General features: G+C 35.8%; 1 protein-coding gene across 1 annotated transcript; it reads right to left on the bottom strand.

The window, feature by feature from the left end:
* Window positions 1-588: 588 nt before the first annotated feature.
* LOC140816904 (zinc finger protein CONSTANS-LIKE 16-like) lies at window positions 589-2,663 on the bottom strand. Its single transcript, XM_073176400.1, has 2 exons — window positions 1,456-2,663; window positions 589-1,090 (listed from the first exon to the last, which is right to left on the bottom strand). Exons 1-2 carry the CDS (start codon window positions 2,509-2,511, stop codon window positions 830-832), a joined length of 1,317 nt encoding a protein of 438 aa, XP_073032501.1. The 5' UTR covers window positions 2,512-2,663; the 3' UTR covers window positions 589-829.
* Window positions 2,664-11,621: the final 8,958 nt, after the last annotated feature.

Here is an 11,621-nt window from a genome sequence, read left to right as displayed (position 1 = left end):
TAAGTGATTTACGGATTACTATAGTAATACTAAGCAACCAAGAAATCAAACTTAAATTTAATTATACTAATTATTAAATAAATAAACAAAAATATTTTCATAGAACTTGATATATTTATTTATAGATCTTAAATTTCAAAGTTTATATTATACATTTGTGAAATGTCAATAAATCAAATTTAAAACTGAAAATATAATTATTTTTAGATGTATAATTTATGATGTGTTTTCTTTGTTAAGGTTTGGTGGTGTTGTCTTGATCATTGTTCATGCTTTTCTATTGGAAAAATTGCAAAAGCAGTTCCATAAGTTGGTCTTTTTTGAATTTTCGTCCTGTAATTAAATAATGTTTGGTCTTCGTGCGCTAAATTAGATTTTTTTGTTTTCATCTTTTTCGGCCGGTGCTACTTAGTTGGCACTGGAGCATTCTTATATGGTATTAAACGAACAACCATTTACATCAGCATTCCTAAAATTACAAAAAAAAAAAAAAAAAAACTAAAGAATGCATGGGTTGTACCAAATTAACGATTATATTAGAAATATTAAACATACAACTTAAAAGGTAAAACCACGATTAACCTCATGAAATGCAAATTCGTACGCTTATTGGGGTTTCCTCACATTGAAACTAATGAAACATACGCAAAATTGTTAGATACACAGTACTTTACAGATTCTTGGAGAAGTGAAGCGGACAAACATCTGTCCAAACAGCATTACAAGCCATTGTAGGTACCAAGATAGATTAACAGGTAATGAAATAAATAATAAATTATATATACATGCATTTTGATCATATAATTTGATCATAATTCCAGCTATTTGATTACTTAGAGAAGGGAATTAAAGGTGGTACTGGTGCAGGATTCACGAAATTCGCTCTCTTTACGAACCTGCCTTTCATCCGGGGTCTCTTCTCAGCGTTCAGCTTCCGTACCTCGTACCTTATCTTCTTGGAAAACAACCTCGTACGCCGCTTCTCTCTGTACCTGGACACCCTGGCTTCTCTCCCTCCATCCAAAATCGCTGCTCCGTGCCCACTCGTCATTCCCATTTCTCCATATGCATGCCTTTCTCCGCATGTTATCTGCATTAATATGTACCAAAAATGTCAATTAGTGAGTTAAAAGCTATGAAAATACCGTGTTGTGTATGAGCCTTTTGTATTATATATGCTTGTTTCGAAATCCGCCTCCAATTAAAGTTAACAATATGGTCCACAAAATAGATTTGATATCCAACGATTGAATGAAGTAGCTAGGTGTGAAGCAATTTTGAAACAAAATGGTCATCGAGAGAGCTTGTTGTAAATATCTCCATATAGGTTTAAAATTTTTTGTTCCAAAACTAGGAGATGAAGTTATAATAAGAGATATGTGAATCATACATATATATATATTAAATGACATGATCAAGGGAAATTAGTAATAAAATTAGCATGCAATGCCATACCATGCAATTAGGCCAACAGTCACCGAAATCTATTTCCGGCCTTTCTCCGGTCGTCCACGGTGACTTTTCACTGTCCCACGTCGTCATCACACCTTCATAATCAAGCCTTAAGAAATTCACCTTCTTGAAATCATCACCAACTTTACTCCCCTCAAAACTGTTCATGAAGTTCTGCTCTCCACTTTGTGTTGCTTTATTTTCCTCTTCTTCACATGTGATTGGAGAATCATAATCGAAATTCAACTCAAAAGTTTCTCTACTTAAATCAATTTCTACACCAACTTGATCATGATTATAATCCTCACCTGTAATATATTCTTCCTCAACTTTAACTCTTTCAATCTCCAATGAATCACGATTTATTTTCTCCTTTTGATCATCACAATCCATTAGCCCTAGTCCCTCCATATCAAACAGTTCATCTTCCAGACCTTTACCCAATAAACTCTCAACATCCGCGGCAAACTCAGCAAGATCCGTTTCAGATGGAAGAAACCCGTGTAATCTTTTCGTTTCTGGGCTCAGACCATTGGATAAAGCTTTGGACTGATCATTCCCAAAGACATGTGTGATACTTTCTGTACGGATAATATTCACAGCATCACCGGAATTGCATAATTCTGCAACGAAGGGATCGAAAATCGGAACCCTATACAGAAGCTGCTCTTCGTTTTCTTCATTCGAGTTATCTTCACCGTAGATTTCAGGTACCAGATGAAGCGGGTTCTGGATTCTGGCGATGCATTCATCAGAAAAATTGAGCTTCGACTGTTTTTTGTGCCTCGGTGTTCGAGCTTTACGTGTGAAGCCTTGATGCCATGATGGCACAGAAGTTCGAAGCTTTGCATCGAAAGATTTTAGTGATGCGATTTTGAGGCAAACCCTCTCGTGCCTTCGGGCTAAGGTGTTCGCCGAATGAACAGAAGAATCGCAAGATTGGCACAAGAATGCATCATCAGCTGCGCAATACCATCGAGCCCTCTTCTTGATACAATTATCACAAGCTCTCACTGATTTTGCGCCAACGGCGCTGGATAAATTTTTACCTGAACTCATAGAGTTCAAATCTAGAATGTGTTCGGATTTTTCTCTATTGAAATCTGCAAATCAAATCAAGAAAATGCGCAAGAAAATTAGGTGGACTTTCTTGATTTATTTATGTATCAAAAAAATTGTGCCATTATTTTCAGTGGGGTTCAGGGAAAGGGTCCCACAGCATGCACTTTTGCAACATATTTATAAGCCTGAGCCTCTTCTTGGGTGCACTTTTGAAGGTTTGGACAGAAAATGGGGTTTGCACTTTCGGGTCTGACAAGAGGGCCTTATCTCTTCTGTTATTGGTGGAAACAGAAAATTTTATCCTAACGTCTGGTTTTTGATTGGTCAATATTCTGATTATGGGATTTCTGGTGGGACCCTTTGGCAATAAGTCTTCGATCCAATCTCAAATACAATGTCATTTTCTTGATTTATATAATATAAGGTGGCCCTTTTTTGTTGGATTGTATCTTTGGAGCACACTTCCCCTCTCGCGGAAAAGAAATATCAGCAGTAACTTATGCTGCCCAAGATTAAATTTTTTGTGGGAGTGGGAAGGAAAATCTCTGTATGTGAATCAAGAGAATTAGATAAATTTGGAATCTTTTATGGTCACTAATCAAATAGTATTGATAGATTAAACTAATGTAATTTTACAAGTTTCTTTGAGATTGTGCTGGGTGAAGCAACTAATTAAAAAACCGAGTAATTAAATAAATTGTAGTAAAAATTGTGATTTCCATCTTGTATATTTCTCTTCTTTTTTGTGTGTCTATGTGACGTTGATCCAATTATGTGAAAATTTTGTAAGTCTTGTATTTCTAAATTTTACCGATTTTATTATAATTTTTTTGGGATATTGATGATACGTCAGTGCATAAGTGAAAATCGTGTCGACATCAGATCAATAGGAAAATTCAGTATATATGTAAGGTAAAATAGTTTTTTTTGTTCATTAATTTGTTTAGTTTTGAGTTTTTCTTCACTAAATTTTCGAAGTCATATTTTAGTACAATTTTTTTAGTTTTCACGATACAGTATTTTAGCTATTTTAATCCAAATACGAAAGCGTAAATAATCCAAGTTTTCACGATGTCATTCCATACATGGAGTATAGTCGACATGTAACAGCCTTAACGTAACTAAAAGTTCCCTTAATTTATGTTGGCAAAACTTATGTGAGACGGTCCCACAGATCGTATTTGTGAGACATATATCTTATTTAGGTCATTCATAAAAAATATTACTTTTTATGCTAAAAGTATTATTTTTTATTGTGAACATCGGTAGGGTTGGTCCGTCTCATAAATTAAGATCTGTGAGACGGACTTACATGAGACCCAGTCATTTATATTTCATTAGAATTGAGTTTTTCGATGTATATTGAAAAGAGGGATTATTTCATTCCACTTTTACATATCTTTTACTCTGCGCAAGTTTTATGCACAAAATTCCTCGAGCATTAATTAATTTAAAAAACCTGATAAATATTAATGACTTTATTAAGTACACACGTATTAGAATATATTAATGAAATATAGTTTTAAATTTTTATTTAGTTTATTTCTCTACCAATCTTACCTCCCAACTTGGCACACATACTGAGTGCAGAGATTCACTTTATAACTAAATGACAACATCTTTCCACTATTAAAAAAGTGCAAATAATTTTTTTCTCTATTAACTAGTTCAATTTTAGATTAAATAAATATTTTGTCAGACGAATTCACATATCGTTATTCGTGAGATAAGTCAACTATTTCTATATTTTTAATAAAAATAATATTTCGAAGTGAAAAATAATATTTTTTTTATGAAGAACCAAATAGAATATTCTTCTCACAAAATTGAATCAAGACACCTTTTCACATAAGTTTTTGAGTTCTAAATTTTGATCCATTAAGTTTTCAAATTTTATTTTTAGTACATCAACTTTTAAATTATGTTATTTTAGTTCAGTTGTTGATGTGATTTTGAACAAATCAACAACGTTTGGAGTCACATCTTTATTTTTCATTGTCACGTCAGAACTTCGATTAAATAAGATGAAAAACCAAAAAAACTAAAATCATGGTACAGAAACCAAACTTAGAAAATTTAGTAAAGCAAACTTAAATAGAACTGATAAATAAACAAAAATAGTTATTTTTACTTTAAAAAAATTAATAATTTCATACAGTAAAAAAAAAGTCAGAAGTTGAATTTTTTTTTTTTTATATATATATATATATATATATATATATATATATATATATATATATATATATATATAACGATTTTTTGTCGGTAATATAAAAGATGACAACACAATAAATAAAGTAATCGCATGGTCCCGTTTTGTCCAGATGAACAGACCAAAGTGTCCATTTCTGTCATAAAATTATCTTCTAGGAAGTTCACTCAGCAGCATCCACAACCATCACATGCTCATACTGAGAGAGAGAGACATTCAAAATCATTCGATTTTCTTTCTTCTTCTTTTTTTGAAAAATTTATCTATAAATTTATTTTAATAATTAGTTAGTTTGCTACAATGTTTATCACTAATAAAATGCGGAAAGGATTAATTATGGAAAATAATTGGTCGCGAGATATGATAAGATAGTGACCAAATTATGATTTTGATTGCTTTGACTTAACTAGTGTAAAATTGAATGTTTGGCTGAGGTTATTTCTGAATTAATGCTGCTGTGTTTTTCAAGAGACAATTATCATACTTGATAAATATGATGTGGAGACCTCATCCATTTTAAATCCTACGCACACTTTTTTTTTAAATAAAAAAATCCAAATTCTGCCTCTTTGGATAATACGATATTATGTAATAAACAATAAGACCCCTTTTTCATACGGGCAATGCCCGCATAGGTAGGATGAAATAAACCAAAAAATAGATCTACGAAGATGTCACTTAAGATACATACTCATACAAAATATACAATAATATACTTATTATGCTTACGTATCTTTATAAATTTACTTACAAATAGGAAAAAAACTATTATTTGCATTTTTTTATTAAATAATATAATAATACATAATACCGACCATCAAGATTTCAAATTTAACAAACCGCCTGACTAAAAACATAATCATATATTTAAATTTGAGTAGATCTATTGTGAGACGATCTCACAAATTTTTATCTGTGAGATAGGTCAACCCTACCGATATTCACAGTAAAAAATAATACTTTTTCATGGATGACCCAAATAAGATATTGTCTCACAAAATACGATCCGTGAGTCCGTGTTACATAAATTTTTTGCCTTTAAATTTTTAAATAAAAATCAAGAGGGCGTGAGGATTCAGGAATAACCTGCTCTTAAGTTGACCGCTCGCAGAGAATTTCTAATAATTATTTATTATTTCTTTATACTAGCTACTCTGCACACGCGGTGCGTGTGTGTACAATTTTTTTTTATAATTATTTATGGACTAAAATGAAATTTGACAAATTATCGAGGTACTAAAGTGCTATTTGAATAATTGTAATAAAAAAAATAAAAACAAAAATGTTTTTTGAAATTAAAAAAAAAACAAAAATGTAATTTTGATATCAAATAGGGGCAAAATAGGGAAACCAAAAAACAGACCAAAGACACCAAAAACAGTTATTCTAATATGCTTAAACTTAATAAATAGTAAAAGATATATATATATATGTGTGTGTGTGTGTGTGTGTGTGTGTTAGAAAGAAACCAATATTGAAGGTGTCTGAAGCTTTGTGTATATTTACGAGATGAGTTGATCCAATCTATATTTACAATGAAAAATAATATTTATCACAGACACGATGAGGACTGTGTGAGGTTAGAGATTTATCTCATAAAATGATTTGTGAGACGATGTTATAAAAGTTTTTTGATGATCGAAGGTGTGAAAGTCATATATGTAGGGGAAAGTGACTCTTGTTGTAAACGGAGCTCTTGAATGCCATAAATGTCCTAGGACCGCACATAAATGCAGCCCAAATAACGTATGGGATGGGTTTAATTAACAAGTCTCCTCTACATATTTTGCTATATTTAATCAAGATTTTTTGTTATCCAAATTATATACGACAAAACATGTGCGAGCACAAAATTTTATAAATAATCAAAAGAGCGATCCGGGAAGGAATTCTTCTCCCCTATGATAAAGGTTTTACTGATGTATAAGTAGCATCAGATTCTCTATTAGCAGTGCAAGCAGTCACTACGGAACAAGATGATCTTGGCTATATTGGACTTAGTCAAGTGATATCATGCACTTGAGTGTAGAGGATCTCAGCCGTAGTGTTTCTGGAAGATACAAGAAGCATCTTCTGTTTTGCTGTTGTAACAGATTAGGATATTATCTCTTTATTATTCTTTTTGGTTTATTCTTAACAATTGTATATAAACACATTTGTATTGCTTCATTACGTAATCAATGAGATACAAGATTTTCACAGCATATCTCTCTTAATTCTCTCCTCTTTATTTTCCTAACTTGGTATCAGAGCCTATGGCGGAAGCCACTTCGAATCTTGGATCAAGCTCCACCGTGTTCACCAATTCCTCCATAAATCCAATTACAATAAACCCAGCAAATCAGATTAATTCTGTCAAGCTCAGTGATGAGAATTTCTTGCTGTGGAATCTTCAAATCTTGGCTGGTATTCGTGGTCTGGGTCTCGACTCCTTCATTGATGAATCGTCCTTCATTCCACCCAAAATCGTCCTCAATGACGATCATATGGAAGGACTGAATCCAGCATATGTATCATGGCATAGACAGGATCAACTCCTCTTTTCCTTCTTATTAGCCTCCATGACTGAAGGAGTTCAAGGCCAAATGGTTGGCTGCCACACATCAGCTCAAATCTGGAAAAGGATCTCTACTCTTTTTGCTACTCGATCCAAAGCTCGTATAATGCAATACAAGCTTCAATTGCAGACTTTAAAGAAAGGTAATCTCAGTATGAAGGATTATCTTAGCAAGATGAAGGGTATCGTAGATACATTGGCATCATGTGGGCATTTAATCTCTGAAGACGATCAAATACTCCATATTCTTGGTGGAGTGGGAATGGAATATGACTCTGTTGTAGTGCACGTGACATCTCGTATTGAAACATTGTCATTTTCTGAAGTAGGAGCTCTACTCCTCTCCCATGAAGGTCGCATTGAATCATACACGATCAATGCTGAAGGGACTCCTCCCACTGTTAATTATACCAATGCGTCACAATCAAAGAATTACAACTACTCGCAGGGACAGTCCAATCGAAGAGGTCGTGGTTATGGTCGATCTCATCGCGGAGGCAGAAAAGGTTGGTACGGAAACAACAATAATCGACCTACATGCCAAATATGTGGCTACACTGGTCATGTAGCTGAGAAATGTTACCACAGGTTTGACAAAGAATTTGTCCCTGCTCACAAAGAACATCGGACTGCCCCTACCAATACCCAACATGCTCGTCCTGATTTTGCTCACAATCCCACAGCTGCTACTGCCATGACACAATCTGAGACAGTTCCTGATGAATGGTGGTTTCCAGATTCTGGTGCCTCACATCATGTCACCAATGATCTCTCCAATTTGTCCCTTGGATCTGAGTACAATGGTGGAGGTAAAATTCATATGGGAGATGGGACAGGTTTGCATATCACTCACATTGGAAACTCTCAATTTTATTCTCCTTTATCATCTCGTGCCCTTTATTTAAAGCAACTCCTTCGAGTCCCACTCATTACCAAAAATTTACTTAGTGTTAGTAAATTTGCCACAGATAATGGTGTTTTCTTTGAATTTCACCCAACTTTTTGTGCTGTGAAGGATCGCACATCAGGGAAACTCCTCCTCAAAGGCACGTTACATGAGGGACTCTATCGATTCTCCCTTGGACAATCGGTTTCTCTCCCATCCTCTGCACCAGCTTGCCTCGCAGCTCAATCTTTTTCAGCTCATTCCTCTTCCAATCAAGTGCTCCAAGACCTTCCCACAGTGGCTCCATCCACACTTAACCACTGGCACAATAGATTAGGACACCCAACCTTAGCTACTGTCAAGTCTATTTTACAGCACTGTAATGTTCCCCTTTCAAGGAATGACAATTTCAATTTTTGCTCCTCATGTGAACTTGGCAAAAGTCATCGTTTATCATTTCATTCCTCTAATACAAGCTATAACAAACCATTACAATTAATTTATTCAGACGTATGGGGACCGTCTCACACTATATCCACCAATGGTTTTCGCTACTATCTTAGCTTTGTCGATGCTTATAGTAGATTTACGTGGATATTTTTCCTCAAAACCAAATCTGAGGTATTTCGAATTTTTCTTCAATTCAAAACTCAAGTAGAAGTCCAATTTGACACCAAAATCAAGGCCATACAAACTGATTGGGGAGGTGAATTTAGACCTCTTGTTTCCTTCTTCCAACATTTTGGAATTGATCATCGTCGCACTTGTCCTTACACTTCCGAACAAAACGGAGTCGTTGAAAGAAAACACCGACATATTGTTGACATGGGTCTATCTCTTCTTGCTCATGCTCACATGCCCCTTAGATTCTGGGATGATGCTTTCACTACTGCAGTCTATCTCATAAATCGTCTCCCCACCACAGCCACACATGGAGCAGTCCCACTTACAAGTCTCACCAATGCTGTTCCAGATTACTCACTTCTTAGAGTTTTCGGGTGTCGTTGCTTTCCCTATCTTCGTCCCTACAACTCTCACAAACTTGAGTTTAGATCTCAATCTTGCACGTTTTTGGGATATAGCCCTCATCATAAGGGATACAAGTGCTTAAGTGATAATGGTCGCATCTACATCTCCCGACATGTCAAATTTGATGAACTATCATTCCCTTTTTCACACTCCTCTGCTGCCCCCACTATTCCTACTAATTCTCCCAATCCTTCTCTACTTCTCCCCTCCATTACACAACCTACACTGCCATACATTCCTCCATCTTCTACAGAATCTTCCCCACAACATTTTGTTCCCCCAGCATCCACTGATATTACCTCCCCTGCACCTCTTGTCTCTTCTTGCTCTCCTTCGGTTGTTCCTCAGCCATCTGAACCATCTCCTGTGAATGTCCATCCAATGATTACTCGATCTAAACATGGTGTCTATAAACCTAAGGTGTATGCCACACAGCTCCTTAAGGTTAATGAACCACTGTCTCTCAATGAGGCCTTCTCTCATTCTAAATGGCGCCAAGCTATGCAATCAGAATATGATGCTTTGATTCAAAATCAGACATGGACATTAGTTCCTGCCCCTGCAAATGCTTCCATTATTGGCTGCAAGTGGGTCTTTAAAGTCAAAACTCTTGCTGATGGCTCTGTGGCTCGATACAAAGCCCGGCTTGTAGCTAAAGGCTACTCTCAAACAGCTGGTCTTGATTACACTGAAACTTTTAGCCCAGTCATTAAACCAACAACAATTCGGGTTGTGCTTACTATTGCTCTGTCCAAGAGATGGTCCTTACAACAGTTGGATGTCAACAATGCTTTTCTTAATGGGCACCTTCAAGAAACAATTTTTATGCAGCAACCTCCTGGTTTTGAACGCTCTCAATCTGGAATACCTATTGTGTGCCGTCTCAATAAAGCCATATATGGACTCAAACAAGCCCCACGTGCTTGGTTTGACAAACTTAAAACAGTTCTTCAGTCCATCAGTTTTGTTCAATCTAAGGCGGATGCATCTTTATTTATTCGATATACTTCATCTTACATAATTTATGTGCTTGTCTACGTTGATGACATTATTATCACAGGAAGTGATCCTTCACGAATTCAAGACCTTATTTTTCAGCTGGATGCTAAATTCTCTCTAAAGCACTTGGGTGATCTTTCTTATTTTTTGGGCATTGAGGTTTCTCGCCCAACAAAGGACATTCTGTTTATGTCTCAAACTAAATACATTTGTGACCTACTTGCTCGAACCAAGATGGATAATGCTAAGCCTCTTCCTACTCCAATGGTGTCTGGTCTCAAACTCTCCTGTCAAGAAGGGGATTACTTTGATAATCCCACTCTCTATCGGAGTACAGTGGGTGCTCTTCAATATCTGACTATTACCCGTCCAGATATTGCTTATAGTGTGAATAAGGTGTGTCAATTCATGCAAGCCCCTCTTCATCTGCATTGGAAGGCAGTCAAGAGAATTCTCCGCTACTTAAATGGCACAATGAATTACGGTCTCCAACTTATTGCCTCTCCAAACCTGTCTCTTTCTGGTTATTGTGATGCAGATTGGGCCAATGATCCTGATGATCGTCGCTCTACCTCGGGCTTCTGTTGGTTTTTAGGCCACTCTCCTGTCACTTGGTGCTCTAAGAAACAGCCAGTTGTGTCTCGCTCCAGTACAGAGGCTGAATACCGCAGCTTAGCAAATGCTACTTCAGAACTAATGTGGCTCAAGTCTCTGCTTACTGAGCTGCACATCCCTCTGTCCCAATCTCCCATCTTATGGTGTGATAATCTTAGCACCATATCACTAAGTGCTAATCCGGTGCTTCACTCCAAATCTAAGCACATCGAACTTGATCTTTATTTTGTACGAGAAAAGGTTCTCTCCAAAACTTTAAATGTTCAACATGTTCCCTCAATTGATCAAACAGCTGACATCCTAACAAAACCTTTATCCGCGAATGATTTTCATCGGTTACGACTCAAGCTCTGCATCGATTTAAATCCCCTGCTGAGCTTGCGGGGGGAAGTCAAGTGATATCATGCACTTGAGTGTAGAGGATCTCAGCCGTAGTGTTTCTGGAAGATACAAGAAGCATCTTCTGTTTTGCTGTTGTAACAGATTAGGATATTATCTCTTTATTATTCTTTTTGGTTTATTCTTAACAATTGTATATAAACACATTTGTATTGCTTCATTACGTAATCAATGAGATACAAGATTTTCACAGCATATCTCTCTTAATTCTCTCCTCTTTATTTTCCTAACTGACTTTGTGCACCGGACATCAGGGAGCACTTGAAGAGACTTGCGATCTCTGAATGCATTCATGTTTGTCAATCGTCGAATAATGTTGCTCATAATATTGTTCGTTTTGCTTGTTCTTCGCCTTAATCTTTTGTTGGATGAATGGTGAATTTCTTTTTTGGTTGGATGACTTTAATTAA

This window comes from Primulina eburnea, chromosome 16 (assembly GCF_022965805.1).
Source record: "Primulina eburnea isolate SZY01 chromosome 16, ASM2296580v1, whole genome shotgun sequence".
Lineage (NCBI taxonomy): Eukaryota > Viridiplantae > Streptophyta > Magnoliopsida > Lamiales > Gesneriaceae > Primulina > Primulina eburnea.
The sequence above is the reverse complement of the archived record's forward strand: the minus strand, read 5'-3'. Positions and strand labels throughout refer to the sequence as shown.